The sequence below is a fragment of the Dermacentor silvarum genome, chromosome 9, assembly GCF_013339745.2.
Source record: "Dermacentor silvarum isolate Dsil-2018 chromosome 9, BIME_Dsil_1.4, whole genome shotgun sequence".
NCBI lineage: Eukaryota > Metazoa > Arthropoda > Arachnida > Ixodida > Ixodidae > Dermacentor > Dermacentor silvarum.
In genome coordinates, this window is record NC_051162.1 from 115,888,797 (window position 1) to 115,913,454 (window position 24,658).

General features: G+C 46.0%; 1 protein-coding gene across 1 annotated transcript in view; it reads left to right on the plus strand.

The window, feature by feature from the left end:
• Window positions 1–19,495: 19,495 nt before the first annotated feature.
• The window catches only part of LOC119463849 (galanin receptor type 1), a 110,905-nt gene continuing 105,742 nt past the window's right edge, over window positions 19,496–24,658 (plus strand). The window contains exon 1 of the mRNA XM_037724668.1: window positions 19,496–20,031. Coding sequence (XP_037580596.1) covers window positions 19,496–20,031 — 536 coding nt within the window. The remainder of the gene's footprint in view (window positions 20,032–24,658) is intronic.

Sequence of the window (24,658 nt, forward strand, 5' to 3'; positions counted from 1 at the left end):
TAACTATTTCGTGTCGCGCTGGTAAACTGAAGTGTTCCTTCGCCCGCTATGCATGCATCTTATAAGATGCATGCATAGAGTGCCAAACAGATTGAGGCCAAGGGGGCAAGACAAATTACTCACAGTGGCACAAGGGTAATTGGTCAACAAGCAGACTCACTGGTGGGAACGAAGGAGCGGAAGGTAACAGGAAACCATCACCGACCTGCAGGGAGCGTGAATGGTAAAGTGAGTTAGGGTCCACGCTGCCTGCCGCTGTGGTTGCAAATGTAATTACTGATCGACCCGACCATGAGCGGGCATGGCCGGAAAGTGGTCTCTGCGAACGCAGCCTAGGCTAGTCATCTAGCAGGCATTATTCCATCATGTTGTTCCCGGAGTCATTACATTAGCCATGTTTGTTTCCTCCGCTCAGCGCACTTGAGGTCACTGACCTATTTTATTTGTTTTCGGGGGAACAGAGGAATTCTCCAAACGAAGGCGATAATGATTATTACCAATGATGACCACAGAATCTGCCGGACATTGTGGTATCCTTGTGACGTGTAAGCCCAAATAGTGCTTCACTGCCCTAATGCTTGGCGTCAATGAGCAGTATTTCTTTAAAAAACAAAAAAAGAAAGAACAAACAATACACACGGGCTGCGTCGCTTGCGACTGCCAAGCTTACTACAGGCGGATTAATGGAATTCCTCGCCTATGCTATAAGTTGCTATACCGAAGTCTAGAGTGTCAGGGGCGCCACAAGAACCGCTGCAGAAAGCTGAAAAACATACAAGGTATACATATAGACGCGAAATAGACTGTATACGTTCGGCAAAGGCTGTGCATATTAATTTCTGTAGATATGTTCGACCTATAGCTATACATTATTTCGAACACGAAGAAGACGGCGATCACTGGGTCCCTTTGAACACACGTCCATGTCTCCTGTTTCTCACCTAAATCTCTCTGATATACTACTGCTACACGTAAATTAAGTGAAAAACCTTGGTTACATTATGCAGGAAGGTGTACGAGACGAGGTAGCTAGTTAGTTACACGTGGCACAACTGACGCAACCGAAATAACGAAAGCTATAGACAGCGACTTAGGCTATGCCACAATATAAGTATAGGCGTTCACGCGCCAATAAAATGGCTCAAGGCCGACAGTTAACTAATCGAACGGGAGCGTTTATTGACCAACAATCACCCAGTGAGCCAGTGTAGTAGATAAGGCGCCAAGAGTATATTGAGCAGTCACACAGGCAGCAAAGCCACGTAAGAAGTGCACAGTCGGTTATCGGACACTAGAGCAAGCATGACCACTCCATGTCGCGCACAAAAACGTCTCGATGAACGAAATCTTGAGTACAAATGTACGGTGAGCGTCAGGAAGGACATTCGAAGTGGTAAAACAAAAGTATGAGTACAAGACAATGGCTCAGGTGCTTGGCAAACGTCTAGCGTGAGCGTAGACTAAGAGAGTGGCCCAGATAAAGTGCCTGAAAACACAGCCTAAACGTGCGGTATTCGAATGTACAGATATGACATGTGTGGAGGTATAGAAAGCAGTAGACGTGCAATGGGCCGCACAATAAGCAGTATGACTAGAGCATAAGGTGCCGTTCCTTTTTTGTTAGAGCAATAAAATGATCTAGATTATGGTGAGCTATACTTATACATGTTACGATTCAAATAACGCCACCCACCACCGCAAGTACAATGTGAGAAGTGGTGCCTGCTAAGTGTTCCTGTTTTGACGACATGGTATTCTTTGGCGACTTTATATGGGTTTAACGTATCTAAGATCCAGATACCAATACCTGTATGTAACTTCTTTACAAAATGGCAATTTTGTTAATTTGCATTGTCGTAGCAACCTAAACATGTACGAAATCATATATCTGAATAAGGCAAAAATAGAGAAATAGTCACAGAATAAGTGAAATTAACAGTACAGGCTTAATTAGTGCCACAGTAGTCTAAAATAACCACATTGGGCTGTCTATGTCTGCGTCACAGACAGCCCAATCTCCGGGATTGGCCCATTTGGCCTCTTGGTAAAAAAAAAAATTAAAGCCGTGTCGACCCAAGTGGACGCTAAAAAGAATGTCGACGTACATGCGCGTGAAAAAAAAAACAAAAAAAAACGATTGAATGAAAAACCTGACGTGGAAAAAAAAAGAAATAAAGGGTGTGTAAAGAATGCAAGGTATGACAACGCGATAAAGAAAATGCAGCAGATATTGCGAAAATATCATGCGATTATGCAACAGTGCTTGTTCTTTATTGCCCCCAATTTCCGTGCACATCAATACATATACAATTTAGGCCGAACTTATCGTCTTTCCAATCGACTTTCGTTCACACGCCTTTCATTTTATGTGTGTCAGGCCTACATTCAAATGTGGTTCTCACCAATCACTTCCGACGAAGAATGGCACCCTCTGACCAATGCTGATGATGTGATTGTATTGAACACACTGAAGACATCTCGATGTTCTGCTAACGTTTAAGCCAAACAAAGATAACTGTGCCTGAAGCTTATAACAATGAGAAAGTACTGTCTTAAACGACTCTCCTCGGACTGGGGTCTTCGTCGGATACAATGCAAGGAGGGAATTTCGCGCTTTGCGCCAATTTTATGGCACATACCATCTAGGGTCTAAGTGTTGACGGAATGCATGCTTAATTTCTGTCTTAAATGAGACATTTCAATCACCACTAGTCGTTTCCTTTTGTTTTGTGTTCTTTCGCATCCATCAGTTTGGTAACTAATAAACAAAACAAATTTTATTCTGGGAATTTTGGTGCCAAGACCACCATGTGAATATTAAACGGGCCCTATTGACTCCGGATTATGTTTGACCTCATGGAATTCTCTAACGGGCTCCTCAATCCAAGTACAAACGCGTTTTTGCATTTCGAGCACATCTAAAGGTGCCCTCCCCGGCAAGAATCGAACCCCCGACGTCGAGCTGCGCAGCCAACTCTAGAGCCACTATACTACCGAGGCAGGTCATTTACCATTCGAATATTCATCATCCTAGCGTTGCACCCACATATAGAAATCAAATAGAGTGGAAGCAAATGCATTCAATTTTTCAACCTCATCCCAAGCTAACTAAATCCATCTGCATCGCATGTGCTCTAAGAAGGACTACGCTCCAATTGTTAAAACGAGTGGGGATATTTATTTTCCAAGCTGTACAAATTTTACGTCGTGCTGCTCGCATGTGAACAGACGACGCCTAGCAAAGTGCAAAAACTGTTAAACACTTATAGGTTAGGTTAATTTTACACAAAACGTGGTCTCGCCACTGCGACTGGCGGTCATCGACATTGTAGTGATGTGCATGCCTCAAAGCCAAATTCGCTTACGTCGGGTAGCAATAACGCTACATATATGATAACGTTACTCTTAAAAAACAAGCGATGGTGTCGCATCTACCCAGGCTGAGCTTGCACGTGATAGCACTAACAGAGCCAGTGTATCATGACGTCATATAACGCATACACCTCATGCGTCTACTAAAACCGAAACTGGTTCCGAGGAAGACGCATTTCAGTAAATTATTTAGCGGGCTCCTACGCTAGCCAGTATTTTTTTTTTACTTCCCGATTTATTTTGGACCTTCATGTACCGAAAAATGAATGAAAAGTCGGACATTGCGCATTGGTATTCCTCCAACGCGAAATGTCCAGGCGACGATGGGGTAACCTTCAACAGGATAAATCTCTGACAGTTAGTTCATGGCAGAAGTACCTACAATTCCAGCGCTTAACTTCGTTGTAGAGTGAACGGCCTTTACGTGCAGTCTGCTTGCACCCAATCGTTGTTGACGAGCCCTATAGAGGGGCACATTAACTTTAGACAAGAGAGTAATATACGCACCACGTAATTACTCTCGGGGAAGGGAATTCCAAATTTTTACGTTGTTTAAATAAAGCATGCATAGACAAAAAATAGGTGCGTTTATTTTGCGGAAGGCAGCAGCAGCAGCTTGGTTACAAGCACAAAAAGAAAGCCAGAAAATTAGGATCAATTTTAAAGGCTGACGACGTCACTTTCAATCCGGAAGCAGCTGGGCGGGACATCACAGACTGAGGAAACAACTGGCCGAGGCTAGTTCAGTGAATAGTAGTATATTAGAAGCAGCGTAAGTGAACAAGTACAAGTACATCAGTAAATAAAATTCAAGGACATAAAGAAAGAAACCTAATAGAAGGAAGGACAGGGAGGAGGGGCGTACGTGCTGCTTGCTGCACTGAAAAGTGGGTAATAGTTGAAAGAAATTGCAAAGAAAGTGTTCTTTTTCTACCTGCATTAAAAAGGAGTGAGAAAGAACTGTAATAAACTAAGAACGAGCGTTTGCGTTTTTTTTTTTTGCAGCAACTCATTGTCACATATATTATATTACATCTAATTTCAACACTGTTCGTACGCCACCTCTCCTCTGCGCCCTCCCATAATGGACAACATTGACTGTGACTAGAAACTTGAGCAGAGTAAGTGCGACGCGAGAGTTGCTACGAAGAGTGCCTTGTTTCTTCGAGAGAGCAATCTCCGCTAGCTTTACCTCGCACACCACTGGCAAGCTTAAGCTTCAATCGAGCGGGTATTGCCGCGCCACAACTGCCGCAATGGCGGACGCTTTGCTAAGGTACGAGGGCTACAAAAACGGTTATACGAAACAACAGATCGAATCAGCTAGCACTCGACCTACGCCAGCTGTCGCATCCGCGAGAGGGAATAACGATTCGCGAGCCATTAGCTTTCCGGCCAGCCGCTAGAGGGCGCGCGTAGCTGGCAGGAAAAGTGGGGCGCGTTTGGCGGGTAAATGGCAGCGAAAACGAGATCCAGACGAAACGAAACAAAAAGCTAGCATGACTGACATCGAGAATGAAGAAAGGAAAGACGATAAGAGATACGCTACGGACGCTGCTGTAGCCGGGAGCCTATACGTTAGGTTTCTAATTACATGCAGTGTAATGAAGGCTGAGACCCCTGTAAGCCAGTCACTAACGAGAGCCGGCTGCGTGTTCTTAAAAATGGAGGAAGATGTTTTCGCCCGAGGAGGAAGGAACGAACCATAGAAGGAAGCTATGTGTAGAACACTTTGAGCGAGAAAAAGTGGATCCAGCAAGTGATTACGGCACTGTAAGTTTTAGTGTGTTCCGTAGTCGTGCGTGCAGTACTCAGCGCAAGCTTTTCCGAAAAGACAACGGGTCACTGTCCCTTCTTTCTTTCTTTCTTTCTTGCGCGTTGTTGTAATTACAATGCATGAAAATAGGCAACACGGCTTTGACCCATATTCATAAGCTTACAGGGGTCTAAACAGATTTTGAACGCACAAGCAACAAATTGTACCTACAAATAAAACAGTGCATAGGAAATGCATTACGGCTGGTACATAAACGTGTGGCTGCCGCAATCACACATTGTGGCAAAGACAACAATACAATACAATACAATATAATACAATACTCCTTATTGGATTTCTTTATCACACAGTGAGTTCCGTGGTCACCCTAAGCACACAGTGCTTGCTAGGTGGCCAGGCAGTGGTGGAACATCTTCATACATAAAAATGTACAAATGCATACGTTGCAATCACCGAGCCAAGTTTTACGATCATATTGGACAAAAGGCGCGGAGCGCGGTGTTTAAGCATCCGAAAAAATGCGCGTCTATTGAAACCTGCTTGGGACCAAGACTACTGGTCCGAGTTCTCCAAGCGTAGGGTCGTTTGTTGGGCCGACTTTTTTGAGACTGAGTAAAGGCGAGCGATAAGGATTCACGGGGAGTTGGCTGGCGAAGGCTGATAGCGTAGCGTAATTCTCCCTGCTAGTTAGTCTCCTTCATCCGTCATTTCTCCTATTGAAAGTTTCTAATCCTTCCGCGGGAGCTCCCATTAATCAGTCGGAGTCGCGCAGTGGTTTATCTCAGGGCGACAGTTGTAGAGCCCTTTGTTCTGGATGTCTATTGGTTATCCGGTGAACACAGCAAAGTGGTCATCTATATCTGCACGGGCCTCTCATATGTTCCATCAGCTCTCGATCAATCTATCGACTTTTCGAAATGTGCGCGGGCGCAGCCACGTTATCGTTCTTATCTGCGCGGACCTCTCGTGTGTTCCCTGTGCGGCGCAGCCCTATGACGAAAACAAATATGCCTCTATATAAAAAAGCGACAACCTAATTGCTGCAGTTCTTCAAGTCTACAGAGCTCAGTGACCAACAGCGGCGTACATGTGAAGCTATGGATGAACACCACCAGTGTTCACACTCCTTTCTTTTATTTCTTTGGTTAACTCCCTTCATCCTGTGATAGGATAGCGAACTGGACGTCCGTCTGCTTCACATCCCGGCCTTTTTTCTTTCTCCCTCACTCTCTCTGTCTCGTTTGTTGGCAGACACCACTCATACCTTTCACTTTGCTGTATACACTTTAGATGTAGGATACTGTGGGTTTTTTCGCACTACTGCGCAAATAAAACGAAACAGACAATCTGCAAGGGGTCTATCCTAAGCGTCAGCAACAAGTGGTGGCCGCCGCGCGCAGTGCTTTTGCCCTGCAGGTGACGCTAGAATTCAGATCGGCGGTTCTTTCGCCAGTGGAGGTCGTTTCGCCACCAACATGGCTTCCGCAAGTGTGCTGTTTCAGAACGAAGTTCCCGCAACAAGGCTTCGACACACCAACGGAGGCTGCCCTATGCGGAGTGATGGAGTCTTCTGCCTTTACGAAAGCGGATGCCTAGGTTTGTCTAATACGACTATGCACACGTACTGCGCAAAGCACTCGTTTTGGTGGAAATCTTAAGATAAACTTCTCTGTAGAGTTGACCCCAACTTCCCGGGCCCTACATGCATTGGCTGCGCTATATACACTCTGTAACTAACCATGCAATTTAGATTGAAAGTTAAATACACATGCAACTTCTTAAATCGGATGCGTCGTGTAACACTTACAAGTTCCAAATGCGGTCAGCTATATGGGAGAATGAGGAACATGCTGTTACGAATTGCCCCGGTTATTGAGCTGTTAGGCTCGTATGTCAAGTTTATCCGTTTGAGGGGGTCTAACAGGCGCATCTTACAGAACTACAATATCTGTTTTTGCTGGCGCAGAGTACTGAGTCAGTAAACTTTGTGCTTCAGTCATTTGAACTACTAGCTTTCGTCAATTTTAAAAAAAGGGTCAACGCTAGAACAGAAGAAAATTCTGCTTGCTAAAGTTGCAAAAGTTCTTTCTCTCTTAAATAAAACGAATGTTACTCGAATGGATGCAATGACTAAGTAATGAGAGAATTTCGGCATCTCGCATGTATTTGAGTATAGGGACATCAAAGTTGGTACCAAGCTAACGTTTCCTCTTAACGTCTGTACTGCTCGATGGGTGCTCCATAGAATCGTTCCAGAAGTTTCCTAGGAGCATGGTTTTGTTTCTGTGAACGGTACAAGTTCCTGGACATTTACAAGTCGGCGGCGTTTACCTCAACTGCGATGGGCGGAAACCAATTCTGCGTACACGCGAAGTTTCGTTTACGCGGTGTGCAGTCGGGCGGCAGACTTCGTATACAAAACGGTCGCCGCTCGTTCGTCGCCCGTATTCATTCGGGCACCATTCTGAACCGCGTCAGCCGGAATCAAATACCGCGAACGCAATACGGTTTCGCGGCATTCGGTCAGGCAAAAAAGGGGTCGTAAACAGTGGTTCCGGCGAACAAGTCAAACTGTCGTTCTAGCGTCTGATTCCCGAAATCGGTGCAGCCTAGCGACAAGCAGCGATAGCGGGCCTTTCAGGCATTAGCTATGGCTCGAAATAAAGTAGTTCAACGGTTTCACCAATGCTAATATTCAAGATTCGCCTCAGGAGTTATGCACACGATCATCAGACTACACCTGTGAAATCGTTCTTATACGTAGAACGGGCGGCGAACAGCGTATGGATGGAACGGCTGTACAGGGTGCTACCGACTGCTCGCAGTGCTCCTTTTTACGCTTCCGCTCCCGAAAAGAGTGCAGCGATCTGTACTCCTCGAACTGCTCTGATCCAATCACAACCGCAATAAAATGGTGTATTTTGAAGTTTTAATAGAGCATAAAAGGTAGGATAGGTTTCTACTCACACCATCAATCGTCATATATAGCGATCAGCGCACAGCCGCCGACAATCGGTGTGCCTTCTAGCGTCGTCTGCAAATTAAAGTAAGGAACAGACGGCACGGTATTGTAGATGGCGCTGCGGAAGACTACAGCATCCTTGCGTCAACTGGGTCTTGTGTTTGAATCAATTCTAGCTTCTACAGCACGGTATGGTTTTAGTATAGTAAGGTATAGTTAGGAGACAAAGATATATATTGACTTCGGAACCGACGCTTCTATCTATCCGACTGTTTTTCTTGTTTGCTTTCTTTCTTTATTTGACCTTCATGGCCGCGGAAAGCGAATCCCAGTGCAATAAGTTATTCGGAAACGAGATACTGCCGGTGAATTGGGAAGCAGCATAAAGTGATGGTTGTGCAATCTTGGACTTAGTGGTGGCTGCAAACAGTGCCTGCCAAGTTCCGAAGAAGCACATGCGCAAAAAAAAGAAGAAAATGGTAAAGAAAAGTAGCGTTTACTGGTGCCATTTTGGCGCTATGCTAAACTTGACGGCTGGTGGTTTAAATACAAAAGTGAAAAGTGTAGTGCTGCGAACAAATGCATAGAATACGACGTATATAGAGGTGGGCAAATATCAGAAAGATAACTGGAAGTCGTATAGTTGTTGATTGAGTACCTGCAAACGGGAGCCATACTCGTATACCGGAACAGTATTGGTTGGGCGTATTCCAGCGCCACCGTGTGTCGAGCAGCTGGTGCAGTAAAATGAGTGATTGAGTACTGCAAGCTTACGGGAAATGTGGATTCGTGGTGAATACTGAGTCGCCGTTCACCGATGTGCAGTCGTCTATTGTGGATTTTGTGCAAAGCGCAGAACAAGTACGGTATTTGAGCAGAGCAAGCAGCGTATGAGATTGTTCCCGGCTGTAATGCTTAACAGAAAAAAATAAAAAAAAAAGAAAGAGAGAAAGAGAAAAAACGAAGAGGAAGAAGCCTCTCTTCGTCCCCTGACAAAGACTTGTCTCCTCGTAGAAACGATGGCTGCAACGACATACCTTATTTGGAACTCTGTGGATCACTTGAAGCCTGTATTTTCCAGTAAACTCCTGTCTTCTTATGCTTGATAGATTAGTATACTGTTACTATAGTACGATTAGAAGTCTAATTCATGAAGGATGCTAATTATTGTTCATGACCGTGTATTCTTGAAACATTCATTGCTCTGCTATAGTTTGCTTCCAAAATACTCGTTACTTTCTTATTCCGCAGTTTTATATCTATGTTGGCAAAAGCACGTGGTCTTCATTTGCAAACGTGTTATGACAGGAGGTTTATACTGGTGACCTCATTCTGTATCATACGCATGTCACAGGAGTTCTTGAATACGGCTATTCCGGGACAACTAAATTCGAATATCAAATCGAATACCGATTTTAAAAAATTTTCAACAGCGCATACATGATCAGTTACGCGAAGTTCACTTCACTGTAAACGGCTTATTTGACATTATCTGGCGCATGTAGTTATGTTCCCAACTGGACGTCCGGCGAAGTGAAGGAACTGTAATTCAGAAACCACTGAAAGGTAAAAGCATGTCCCCCATGAAAATAATTCTCATGAAACAAAGGAACAGCGCGTCGAAAGATGTGCGTTGAACTTTACGTTCATTAAACGTGCTAACTGTAATAGTGCGGTACAACCTACATGCCTAGGGATGATGCAATAACGTTACATGGTCGGCCTTTTAAAAAGTGGATTGCCTAATAGGCGACGACAAATTTGTATTCGGCTGAAACAATGCATTATAATTGAAACTCTCGAAATTATTTAGGAGAATTGTCAGCTGCTGCATGTGTTCGCTCAGAAATTGGTGGGTCAATTGCGGATTTTGTGCAGGACAATTATTCTAAACTCCACGCACTTGCAGCTGTTTTTGTACCCGTAGATTGCGGACAATATTATTGCCCTTTATATACGGGAACAGAAAGATATATTCAAAAAATTTAATCGATTCGACGCGCAAATTCATTCGAATACTCAAATTGTTTATGTGTCCAATCGCAAACGCTATTCGAACTGTAATAAAAAATTCTAAACCCAGCGACCAACTCTTTGCTTTGGACATTTTGGAAACCTGTAATTATCGTCAGCCTATATTTATGTCCACTGCACGACTAAGGCAACTCCCTGCGATCTCCAATTACTCTTGTCTTGCGCTAGCTGATTCCGACTTGCGTCTGCAAATTTCCTAACTTTATCACCCCACCTAGTTTTCTGCCGTCCTCGAATGCGCTTCCCTTCTCTTGGTATCCATTCTGTAACTCCAATGGTCCACCGGTTATCTATCCTACGCATTACATGGCCTGCCCAGCTCCATTTTTTTCTCTTAATTCCGTGCTCACGTTGGTTTCGACGGGAATTCAGGGCGCAGGCTCCTTTCCCAAGCGTATCACCCCCTGAAGGAAGCCGAACGCCAGGCCGGGGTACGCTTGTACCCTTTTGAACCAGTGGGTGCCCGGCGGCGGTGGGAATCGAACCCACAGCCTCCCGCAGCCGAGGCGGGCGTTCTACGTATATATATATTGTACTGTGAAATAAGGAGCAGTGGGGATGTGTCTGTGAGAGAGAACGACGAGAGAGATAAGCCTTGTGTCGTGCTCGATCGGCTGTGCTACCTCTCGCTGCTTTATCGTGCTAGTCGCGAACGCTGACTTCCCCAAGTGCTTCGTAACATTTGGTGGAAGGTGCTGGACCTGCTGCAAACCTGGATCTCCGCAGCCGAACAATCCCTGTCACATCTCCCATGCCTGAGGAGACTCGTCCTACCGATCCACCCCCGGCACCGCCTTCGGTAGTCTGTCCTGGTGCGCCACGCCAACGGGATCCTCCCGTATTCAATGGCACTGACGATCATGACGTAGAGAACTGGCTGTCATCGTACGACCGAGTGAGTACCCACAACAAATGGAATGACGCTGACAAGCTTGGTTACGTACCGTTCTACCTGTCCGGGGTCGCCCATATTTGGTTCCGCCACCATGAGGCTGACTTTTCTACCTGGACAGCATTCAGAACGAAACTTCAAGAAGTATTCGGTCGCCCTGCTGTGCGCAAACTTCAGGCTGAACAACAGCTTCGCTGTCGTGCCCAACAAAAGGGCGAAAGCTTTACCTGCTACATTGAAGATGTAGTTGACATTTGCCGGCGTATCAACCCAGATATGTCCGAAGATGACAAAATTAAGAACATATTGAAAGTCATAGACGATGACGCCTTCCAAATGCTCTTGGCAAAAATCCTCAGACGATCAACGACCTCACCTCGCTTTGCCAGAGCTATGAAGAGCTACGCAAACAACGGCTTTCTACGAGCCGAGCTTCCGCTCCGGACGTCGCGCTTTCAGCTCTGAGTGACGGTGTCAGTGCTACTTCTTCCAGTTCAGCAATCTTCGACCAAATCAAGCAATTTGTACGAGAAAAAGTGGCACGCCAAGTCTCTCTTCTGCCAGCCAGTCAAGTGTCGGAGTCACCCTTGTCTCCTGATCTCCGTCAGGTGATACAAGACCAAGTCGCTAGCGCCGTGCCACTTGCTCATCAACCGCCTCCTACGCCTGTTCCACTTACCTACGCTGCCGTTGTCGCAAATCCAAGGCCTCCGTCTGCAGCTATTCAATCCAGACTTACCAGCGCTTTTCCCTCACCTCCGCAAGTGGCTGCAACATATGCACCTCCAAGCAGCTACTGGCCGCCTCAGCAGCCCGTGCGCCCACCTCGCCAATATATCCATCAGTCTCAGCCCGCTGTTCTCAATCCATAGCGCACCCAAGACAACCGCCCTATCTGTTATTCTTGCGGCCTGCCTGGGAATGTAGCACGGTTTTGCCGCCGGCGCGGGTGGTATCCTTCGGATTCCCCGAGGGCGCCAAGCAACGGTTTCGACTCTCCGTTCCGTTCCGCTTCTGCCGCTCAGCAATTCGAAGCCTCACCTCCTGCTTTCCGAACCTTCAATACCCGTCGGTCTCCGTCACCCCGTCGGCGTTCTCTGTCGCCGCTTGTCCGCCGCCCTGAAGCTCTCCGAGAGGAAAACTAAGGAACGCAGTTCCGGAGGCAAGAACTGCGATCTCAACGAACTCCTCAAGACCTAATTTTTTTCCTGCGAACGTCCTTGAAGTTTATGCAGAAGACATTGCCGTCCATGCGCATATATATATATATATATATATATATATATATATATATATATATATCTACCTGAAGAAAAAAAAGACTGTTGCGAGAATTTCCTGTATCCCTTGAAAAAGGTCGGTCCACCGACCGAAACTGTTGGGTAAATAATAAACCTAAGATAACCGCGAAGTTGTGCTTCTGATTTTCCTAAATACGCTTGGCCCATTGAAAAATTCAGTTACTATATATATATATATATATATATATATATATATATATATATATATTATGGTGTACGGCGCCACTCCTTGCCTGAAAATATAGTGGACTGGAGGAGGATTGGAACTTACGCCTGTCAGATCAGAAGCCTGGTGTTTGGACAAGGCCATGTGACAACAAACGACGCCAGCCGAAGCGACAAGTCGAACATTTAGTTCGTTTGTTCAATTGCTACCAGTTTGAAAAATTAAGGTTCTTTGTTTAATACGGCACTATAACAGCTGCAGTTGGGTAAAAGCTTGCTTTGGCATTAAGCCAAAGCTAGTCATCCAGAGCCGTTTTTGCCAACGAACCAGACTTCCCGAAAGTATAGTGTACAAATCGAAGTAGCCACCACGAGCGCATCAAAGAAACAAACAAACAAACAAACAAAAAGGCGACATACAACAACACAAAGCCGCACGCGTTGAAATATGCGCTTCGTCCTTATTGTGGCACTTCCAAGTGTCGTCCAATAAAAATGCCTTAGCCCTCTTCCAATCACTTGTTTATCTACGCTATTTGTTTTTCTTTTACTTAAGTTTATAAAGGTCGACTGCAAGAGAAGGCTGGAAAGCTTCCAGGGTGACGGAAAAACACGCCGGCACCAAGCACGGAGAAATATAATACCAGTGACATCGACGACACTGCTTCCTAAATGCCTCGCGCAACGTTGAAATAAATGACGACTGCGAACGTCGAAGTATTTGCTGCAAGCGCAAGGCAGTATCGCCAATTCCGTGCAGTGCAGAGGAGGTTATGGCTGGTGTCAGCCGATCGTTTCAATTCTCCGAGAGAAGGAGAAAGAAAACTCGCTCATTTCGCGATATACGCTTACTATCGTCCTGTATATATTAGGCGGTGCATAACAGAATATTACATTTACTGCGTGGAGCCTATATCAAACGAATGTCCTTTAGTGTCGGCAGGTGGAGCATCTTGTCTCTGCTAAGGTATCATGCTTAATCTATTTCAGCACCAGTTCGACTATTTAAGCAGTGGAACGTATGTGCAAGAAAATATTCCGCTTACAATATGTAACTTAGATGCAATACCATTAGGAATGCATTAACGTTTTCCGTGAGGCTTCCAGTCAGTTAGCCACACACGGAGGCGATGAGAGGGCGTACAATAGAGAAACGTCCCCATCCTAGTTGTCCTTTCTGGTTGGCTGACGCAAATGCGTCGTTTTCGCTGCAGTGCACGGTACTGGTGACGCCATGCGAGAGCTTCATAGCAGTCCGCAGCACAAATTGCAATGGACGCAGCAAAGTCGTTGTGCCGATGTGCCATCATTGTCATTTTTCATTCTCACGCCGGTCCCACTGGGATCACTTAGACACCTCTGCCGCGGCACCAAGCAGTTTAGCAACGAAAAAAAAAAGTGAAACATTTATCAGTAGCGCGGAAAAGACAGTGATAGTCGAAGAATTCGGAGAATGCGGAATATCTCCTCTGACAAATTCTCGCTGCTCAATGGAAGTGACCAGGGCCGTTAACGAAGTCTGTGAGGACGTTTTAAATTCCAGTTTCCAGAAAAAAACCGGAAGCGTAACATTTCCTGTCACTGTCATCATTTTCAGCAATGTGGAACGCTGGGCGAGTTCGTGAGGAATCATCATTCCGCCTTTTCCTGGCTTTGGAATGTCCTTGATGCGTGCGCACGTGTGCGTGCGTGCGTACGTGTGCGTGCGCGCGCGCGCGCGTGTGTGTGTGTGTCTCCGTCCGCCCCGTTTGAAACGGCCGCGGCGGACAAATAGTCCCCTAGCATGGTTGATTTCTTTCGGTTTTAGTACCATTTAGCCTTTTGCCTGTCGGATCTCGACCTCAACTTAGTATAAAAAACCTATACACTCCATAAAACCTCCACCAATACTCTCATCGTCTCTTGCTTGTCTCGTCTGCTGACCAACAAATATTTCCACCATCTTTGAATCGCACCGCTTCTGCAAGGTGGATACTCCTTGTGGGTCTCGCCGGATGAATATTTTGGCATTCCATTATAATGTGCCCAGTCTCTCCGGGCTTTTCTTGCTTTCTTTCTTCTTCTTTTTGCAACACGCACGTATAGGTTGTTTATTCCTGGTTGTCTATTTAAAGTCAGAATTGCCCAAAACTTGAAGAAGCACCATCGCCAATCGCAGCATCAACAGAAGTGAACCTAGGTTCTACCTACATCGTACAAGATGGACTACATTGTATTCCAAAATAAAGCTGTAATGTCACGAGATACACCGAGACTATCGTTACTTGGCCATACTGGTGCCTCCCTAACCGTCTTAATTCGTCGTCGTCGGTGATCTGGCAGCCCACTGCCAACTACCGAGAGAGAGATAGGTGATATAAGGAAGGCAGGGATGTTCACCTGTCAAGAGTCCGGTTGGCTACCCTACGCTGGGTGAAGGGAGAAGGGGAAGAGAAATAAGGGAGAGAGAGAGTGAGAGTCGGGGGGGGGGGGGTTCGGAGACGTGCTCTGACCGTACCACAGAGTCAAAGGCTCTCGTACGAACCAGACGCTCTCAGAAAGCACGAAAGTGCCTTCACTTCCTTCTGAGCCAATGATCGGTGGGGACGGTGTTATAGTATAGTCTGTTCACTCAGAGGACGATCATCTGGTTTCCTGAATGCGTTGATCATAGGTTGTCTTTCTGCTTCAAATTCAGGACAGAGGCACAATAAGTGGTCAATGTTCGGCTCGCCTGCGCAGGCATCACATGCAGGACTGTCAGCCATTCCAGTTAATGCTGAATAAGCTTTCGTAAAGGCAAATCCCAACCACTACAGACACAGAAGCGATGCCTCGCGTCGTTGTACTCCGGCCGGAGGTCCGAGTTGCAACGAAGGGTTTAGTCTGTGCAGTCTGGTGCGCCTTGTATGTGCAGTATATTCCACTCAGCTAACGAGAGTGTGCGTGCTAGAATGCGAAGCTGGCTCGCAACGTCGGTTCCTGAGAGAGGAATGGGGAGGCGGCGGTCTTCTTCGGTTGATGTCCGAGCTGCCTTATTTTCGTCATCATTTCCAATGATACCGCAGTGGCCTGGTATCCACTGAAAATACTTATCACGGCCTTTTCCCCTCAAGTGATGGGTAAGTTCTACGATTTCGCACGTCAGCTGATAGTGAGTTCTCTGTCGGAGAAGAAGAGAAGGACTGTACACATTGTAAGGCTGGCCTTGAATCGCAGAAGACTGCCCATTTTTCAGGACTCTCTGTATTTATCACATGGAGCGCACTGCGGAGAGCCGCGAGCTCCGCACCTGTAGACGTAGTGATATGGGAAGTCTTGAACCGTTGAGTTATTCCCATCGTTGGTATAACTACAAACCAAAAATTTAACTTAACTAGCACCGAGACCATTTACAGTGCCATAGCGACCCAATATAAGCAACAAAGAAAGGAAAAGTAACTTGGAAACTCATGACGTTTAGGCGCAGGAGTTACCGTATGACATTCAAACAATGAACCATTGGTTTTCATTTCCTCTCCTAATCAAACCACGTTTCATGGGCCGCGAAATTATTGCAAATAGACTTTTAAAGGAACACTTGTAGTGTTTTCTCCCAACTGCCCTTTAACTTAACGTGGCTAATGAAAAGCGATAGTCTACGGTGGGCTACCGCGTATTCGTAGAGCATGAGCGAACACCCCATGAAGAGGAAAGACAGAAAAAAGACGATAACAGAAAGCAGTGTTTTATATTCGAGACAAAGAGCTTAGCGTGCAACACCCTGGACACATAAATCATTCTACCACTTGCCTCCGCGAATTGCTCGAGACGTCTGGGAGCGCTTAAACTCAGTCTCCACCAATTGTGTGCAGTGCAGCGGATGAGGCGCGCCCTGCTAGACGAAGCAGCCGCGAGGCCCGCGACCGAGAACTGGCTTTGTTTGCCACGGAAAGCTCTTGTCAGCCGCTCTAGCTCATCCGGCTGACGGCTCCGACTGAGATGAATGGATCAGGTACGGATTATGGGAACACGAAGCGAATCTCCGTCATCGTTCTCAGACACGGACGCGGCTCTGTATCCGGATTATCTGGCGGCGAGCCTGCAGCCCAGTGCTCCACTGCACGGAAGTTAGATGGTGGAGAGCGTTGCGAAGGGTTCGGGAGAAAGCGCTTCCCCGGTCCTCCAATCGTCCAAACGGGCGCCGCACTTCCCGTCTCGCCCTGCGGCTCCTAGATGGCACTACCCACGTGATTGCAGTTGTGTCAACGCGGCGCGTTTTGGAAACAGCAACAGGCGATCTCATGTGCTCATTATTCGATGGGCGAATGAAGCACCGGCTATATCGATCAGTAGCTCAGTAGAGAATTATAGGTGAATCGAGTGTATTGAACTTTTGCTGCTAAGGCTCGGCAGGTTCGGCAGCGGTATCCGTGCGCTCATCTAGTTGCAATGCCTCTGCGTAGTGGCGTATGACGCCACACCCATTGTGCCTGTGATCCAGAAAGACTGGATTCCCTGCGCTCTATAGGTAATCGATCAATAAGTTGTCACTATCAGTGTACCTACAAAAATAAGGTTCCCACAGTTCGGTTGCTCATTATGGCGGTATTGTAGTTACTCGAATCCTGCGATATTTCTTTGCTGGCTTGCTTGGAAGTCTTTATTCTTTTTGAAGTGCGTATCATGTCTGCATGATGCAGACATGATACGCACTGGAGAAGTGATCACCTCTCTCGTGTTTGTCTAAACGATACAAAGGGACAAATGGATCACAAGGATATTGTAATCGATCTACATGGAGCGAACAAGGAAATGCAAGCCTGGAGCCGACGTTTAGATTCAGGCTTTTCAACAAGCTGTTGGCGCTAACGAATATTGGCCTGTCCAATTTTTGGGAGATTTAGCTATACGGTGTGAGAGGCTTGCTAGGTCTGCCCACTATTTCACATGTAAAAAATTCTCTTTTTGCACTTATTAGTTGTGCTTCCGAGTCACTGCAGAACTTAATTGCCTTTGTTGCCAGGTGCGGTGAACTGTCTTCCTAGAAAGCGCAAGTGTTTTCACCCCGGAACCTGTTCGACCCACGGAACAGGAAGCGCGATTGAAACTCTTATTTCTCGCAATGCAAGTGTCCATCCTTTACATTATGATATCGAACGAAGGACAAAAAGCGCACACCATGTCTCCACGGATCAGTCAGTCAATTAATCAAATAAATCACTCAATCAATCAATCTAGCTGGCAAGCTTGATAGCTATCTATCAATTAACCAGTTAGTCAATCAATCAGTATTTTTTGCTTGCGTGTATTTAACCAGTTTTTAAGCATTCCGCAGACAGGACCCCGGCACAGTTTTAAGGGTTATCGTAGGTGTACTCTTGTTAACAAATGAAACTGTTTAGTAACTACAAGCAGATAACAAAACGCATGTATTTGTATAATGTTTGAGCGTATAATCTCTTATTAAACGAGTGCGAATAAGGAAAAGACAGATGTCAGTAACATCGAAAAATGGGGAAAGTTTAACTTTTGCTTGGGGAACCCTTTTCTCAACAGGTGACCAAGCGAAAAGAGGGAGAGTTCTTCCCTCGGGAAAGAAAAAGGGAGAAAATTGATTTCTCCTTCTCCCGAAGAGAGCGTAGGAAGAGAGGCAGCGAGGGAAGAAAATGGGGAAGTCGCGCTTGCGCCCCGCGAACTTTTTCGCCTTCTCTCCCAGCAAAACTCCCAGGGATGGAGGAGGGAAGTAAAGTGGTGAGGGAGAGGAAGCCGGTGTGGAGAAGCGCGCACGCGTGCGCTCCCAGTTTCCTCCGGGAAGCGGGACGGCGCAGGAGTCAGCTGTACCCCGTCTCCCGACGCCAGTAGGGAAGCGTTGTCGCTCGTGCTCACATCAGCTGATGGTTTCGGTGCGGAAATCTCCGCCGGCGCTCAGCGGTCGCTGACCCCATCTTTGATGACAATCGTGACTAACAGTTGTCAGTGTACGTGCGTGTTTTGGTGACTGCCGTGCCGATTGACATCGGTCGTAAGGATATTTTGTGAACATCCGTCCGCGCCTCTTATCAGCGGGTCCCAATTATTTCCTGTCCGTTTCCCATGATGCCAACGCCCGCTGGCACTGGCGCAGTCATTTGTCCGTGCATGTTCACGGTCAGTCCGTAAGTCGACTCATTTTGTGCGCGTCCCGCAACGCTCTTGCCTACTGGTACCGCATCGATTTGCATTTTGCACCGTGTGTGTATGCCTAGTTTACTTTTTTTTCAGTGCTGCTCTATATTATGGACCTGTGGTAGCCGTACTGCATCGTGAATATTGCCCCTTCCTTCTCGTTGTGCGTCCGCATTTTTGGCACACAAATTCTTGGGGATCCCAGAACTGCAGTTACCGCCGGCGCTGTACACGTGGACTCGCGCCGAATGTCCTCAGCTTTCATCACCATAATTTCTTATGCTCATTGTGGCAGTGTGTAAGTGTCGTGACAACCCCGTTGACTGGTACCGGTTCTAAGGGAATGTAAAAAAAAAAGACATTTCATCACTTCCTCTCCACCTGCGTCTCACCCGTCCGGCTGTGAGTGTGCGAGTCATATGACTCCATTTTCTCATGGCAAGTGAGTCACTGCGTCGTGATTGAGTACCATTACTACCTTTCGGATAGGTACTAGTCTGATCACCTCGGGAAAAGCTTCTGGTCCTCGCGCTGCTTCCTGCGACTTGCGTGCTCCTCGACTTCGCTTCGGCTTCAGGACTCTCTATGAGACTTCGCACACGTGAATGCCGTGACTACTTCACCGACTGGTACCATCCCAATCATCTCCTAAATGATCGCCCATCCCAAAAGCTGCGCGTTCAGCTTCCTCCCGCCATGTGTCTTTCGTGGCTATTAATTGACGTCATGACTGTGTTCGACTACGTCAAACGAATGAGCCACATGACCCTCTCGCCTACCAGGTAGATCGATCGCCTCCTGAAACGTTCCCCAATCGTGGGCGTGCTCTTCCGTCTAAAACTGCCGTGTCATTGATACTGAATCCAATGACTCCCGTTCCCACTGGTATCGACGACTGCTGCGCGGGCGGCCTGTGGAATGCGTCCTCCCGTCTAGCGGCCGTAGTCGACGACGGCGCCGCGTCGTCGTCCATGTCCTCGTCGCCATCGGCGTTCCCCAAGGCCCCCTTCAACGCGACCGTCGGCGACGTCGACCACCAGGACCCGCTCCTGGTCTATCCGGGCGTTCCTTACCCGGACCTTACGCAGCTGCCAGGAGTGTGCAGCGCTTTCGTCCTCCTTTATCTGATAGTGATGGTGCTATCGCTGGTTGGCAACTCGATGGTGTGTTACACGGTGCTATCGGACCGTAAGATGCACACGGCCGTCAACTACTACATGGTGAACCTCGCGGCCTGTGACTTGGCCGTCGGCGCGTTCGTGCTCCCGGTCAAGCTGATGGAACTGGCCGGTCCGGCCTCATGGTCGCTGATGACAGACTGGCTGTGCACGACTCTGCTCTACTCGCAAACTGTTGTGGTGTTCGCGTCCGTGCTGACGCTAGTCGCCACCTGCCTGGAGAGGTGAGTGACCTGTCCGAGCTGGTGCTCTTCTGGCAATTCCTATTTGTTTTTCTCTATAGAATCCTGATCAGAAAATTACAATACCGGAGTGGGAATGATTCTGAGATTAGTCGCAGCTTTGCGGCAGCCCAGAACAGAATGAGAATGTAGCGGTCACAACTCGAAGCATGAGTGGAGTGGGTGGTATTGGTGCATGTTTTAAAGCCCTCAAAGCTGTAAAAATAGGCTCACCAGGTTCCCAACTCTTTCAGCTCACCAATAAGAGGTTCAAAACATGCATACCAAACGTACAGATTCGTCTACAGTGCAGCCGCCACAGGCATGCATATTTTCGGATGTCGCAGAATATAGGTAACATGTTTTTAGCATTATTTCACGTATTTTCCCAGGCCCAAATTTGCAACATTTTAAGCTGTTACGAGGAGACAAAACAGCCTATAATTTGCTGTAATAAACGCCATTCAGCCGTTCCGATACTGGAACAAAATATTTCCACTTCGTGTACTTATCAAGAGTTAGAGCACTGCGAGCACCAACTGCCTCAAATAGAATCACAATAGCATTGGTGGTCCCGCTCCAACCAATACTGCTGAGATTTGGGTCAAAACGTCGACATAGAGTTGCGTATATGACATACCCTTCGGAATTTTGGTGCTATTTTCTGTGGAAGCTGCCGGTGAGACAGTGCAGCCTGCAAGGAAATGAAGGTTAGTAGACGGATTTTCCGCAAACTTCGCCTTCCTGGCTTCAAACGGCTGCGTGAACTTGAAAACTCAAGTATTTTTCAACAAAATTTTCAGTCAGAGGTACAACAAACTGCATTGATTACATGGGTGTGCAAAAAATAATTGCCTTGCTTAGTTAAAAAAATTGCTTGTAAGTTTAGCAAGCTGAAAAGCTGAAACAATATATAACGTCACAAAAACATTTGAAGCCTCAAGCAAGAAGAGCAGAAAAATTTATGTTCTAACCCCGATTCCCACGACAGCTGAATAATCACCGTGCCAGAATTCCCTCTAATAATGTTTTCTTGGAAACACCATGCACGCCGTCAGTGAGTGCTTATTTTCATACAGATAAAATGACGGTGGTTGTTGCTCACTCCCGTCTCTATGTTCTACAAGGTGTGCTGGGATGAGCAATGTTTTTTATTCTTGATTGCAGATTTATGGTGCATTCTGATATCAATCTCGCAATTGGTTCCCGATTCGATGGACCATTAGGTTTACATGAAGCATTTAGATGGTGACCACCAGCTTCCTGCCCAAGGAAAAGCAAGTGACGCCTACATCACGTTTTTAACTGAGATATTCATCGGGGTCTGTTCAAACTTTTTTTAGTCAAGTTAACCAAGCCCGAACGGGATAAATTGTCATGTACACCACTCTGTTTCCCATGCATTCTGTCCGACAATTTCGAGCAGGGTCGGTCAGAGAAAATAATGGTTCGAAAAACTGGCTGCTGAGTCGACTATTCAATGCTAAAGTCTATGTGGGCCTATTCTTGTTGAGATAGATTAGGCTTACTTGTTACGCTTGAGATACACTGGTGGACAATAAAAGATTGTTTCAGTTATTTAGCGCATATAGTTAATGCGGATGCATTTTGTACTTAAGTTGATAAAATTGTTACACCAGGGAGCCTATAATTTTCTACTAAATTACAAGACAACAGCGAGAACTATTAAACGTACTATAGCGACCGATGAGAAATCATAGAAGAGTAAGCTGCTTGATAGATCATAAAAGATACCTAACAAGCGCATTACATTGCTCGACAATATACACAGTTTTATTTGGAAACACTTCAATGAGGATAAATTATAATCTCGCAAATTGCAAGTAATATTCGAAAAGTTTGAATCTAAAGATTACATTAAAAATCACAATTTCGACGGAAAGGTGAAGCATCGATTAGGATAGCAAATTATTAGACAGCTATAAGAATTAAGGATAGCAGTTTTATCAACCGTATAAACTTGTAAAACATTCGCTTACTAACAAAATGAACAAGCTTGGTGTCGTTCGCGCTCCGACAAGCATGAACACATCTCACTCGATGACCGCGGACACTCGCTTTCAAAACGCTGGCGTGAGCAAGCGCAGCGGCAGCAACGAGCGAATGAACCTTCCTGCTGCCTCTCGCTTCAGCGCGAACTAAGCGGCGAGAGAACACAGCGCACACGAAGTTATTAGCACTCGGCTGACTCTGTCCCCATTGCACATCGCTTGCAAGATAGGGCCCGCGCGGCCGCGTCATACGCAGCCGACGCCGGAGTAGAACGCCCCCCCCGCCCCCCCCCTTATTGCCTCGCGCGCGATGGAACTTGGCGCGCTTCCTCCCTGGCTCGCGCGAGATGGAGCCACAAGTATTGTTAGTATCGCTTTTTTCCTTCTCTTTCATGCTTAGAACTCCACTTTTTCTTACACAAGCAATGTGCGTGGTAACATGTATCCGATGTTTTATACGCTACCCCATCTTCGTCATTTGTAACCCTGTTTCATAATGACGATTTACTCGTGTCTAGGTATTCACGTGTACAACTGCCTTGCAGTGATGCCCCCTTTAATCAATGCTCCTCGTGCAACCTGTAAGGTACCTTTATATAAATAAATAAATAAATAAATAAATAAATAAATAAATAACCACTTATATAGTATATAAAAGAAAATTGTGTCGGTCCCTACGTGGGAGACGCCCACTACGCCCTAAGCGCGTCCTGCAGGACCCAAATAAAGTTTGTCCAGTCCAGTCCAGTCTCTGCATGCAAAGCGCTTCGAGCGGCCAGCCGTGCGGCAAATTTTGCGTGTATTCGCGATCTCTTTTCACACTCGGAAAAATACTTTTATGTAGCACGTATTGAGTAACAAGAAGTCGTATTGGGAGTTTTTGATGTTGCTGTACAATTTTCTCATTTACACTTTTCATCTAATTACAATATTTGAGAAGTTGATTAATCAATTAAGACTAAGTATATAACTAGGCGGAATGCAAAAAATGATCTGACTATCTTCAAACGATGGCAAACTACATTACCTTGGTTCTGTCCAGCTACGAGGCATTTCCATATCTGTCAATCTTGGTGCATGATAGTAGGGACACCCTGTATAGACATAAACTTAAGAAACTAAGGGAAGCATAGCGAAAATATATGTAGTTTTTAATTAATGTGTAGTAGTGGTGAGCTAAAGGGCAATGAAAGTGGACGAACAAACAAGTTGTAATGGGAGACGCACCCACCACATCCGCTATACGCATGCGTCGTTCAATCGGTCCCTCGACCAATTGTGCTGCATCGACGACTGTTCTCTCGTCCACATTTATGGGTATTTATGTATTTGTACAAGATATAACCCTGGAAGTGTTAGCCAGTGTCACTTACGCTCATGAAGGAAGTCGGTCTCTGACAGAAACATCGACAAATTAAACAGTTGCTTTTATGAAGCGCATCATTTCTTCAAGTACACTCTTAAGGCAAAGAAAATGATCTCTATGACCTTGCTTGAAGTTGTATATATAGGTTACCGCTCAAGTAGCTAGTTGGACATTGCTATTATGTTATAATGATAAGTTTCAATGCATAAGCATTTCTATGCCTACCCAACGAGAAACCTGTCTGTCACGTAAGACAAAAGCATTGGCTACCCCCGTAAGAGAGCAAGAAAGGCGATGCCTCAAACCCCCATTAGGCTGAGTCTACAAGTGAAAAGCAAAGTGACGCGAGCAGTGCATACATTCAATAAAATCATCAATACAACACACAGAAGAGCACATGTTTCAATACACAACAAGCTCAAAACAAGCGTCCGAACCATCGAGAAAGCATTGCATACCTCCCACAACAGTTGTAGTGGTGGTTCTGCAACAGCTTCACTGGACAATCACTTTCGCGGGTTGATAACGACTGATAAGGGTTGATAATGGTCGGATCGGGTCCGATAGAGGTGATGACAAACGATAAGGGTTGATAAGGGTCGGATGTAGTCCGATAATGTTAATAAAGAGCGATAAAACTAGATAAGTATATACGCTGGTCGGATCAAGTTTGATAAGATTGATAATGACACCGCTCTGCGTGAGCTGAGAAAGTGGCACAATGCTTACGCAAACTTAGACAACTCCAGTGGAATTGCTGCGTGATTTTTTTCTGTTCTCAATTAATTATTTCATTTTAGCATCAGGGGCACTGGTGGATACGGGTAAAAAGCTAAAGCTATCTTTTAGGCATTGCAGGGTGCGAACCCCATTATGCAATAGTTTATGTGATTTTAAGTGTAATTGCGCATAATGTATCCTATCTGTAATAAAGTGTAGCCGTCATAGCTTTGACTAGACTTATTTTTTATTTCATGCAAATAACAAAAGTCACATCGCAGCCATAGCACCATCATGATCACAACAACGATGTAGGTAATTAAAGAGCAAATATAAAAGCCATCGATTCCTGTGTCTCAGCTGTTCGGTGAAAACGTACTGCGTGCCTGCATCTACAGGCAGCGATTAGTTAGGAAAATCAGTCTTTTGCCTGTGAAACCATAATGAAGCAATATTTGCAATTACTTACTGCCGAATTTGCAATGTTTAAGGTGATTCTCTTTTTTTTGCGCGTGACGTAGACATACTCCTA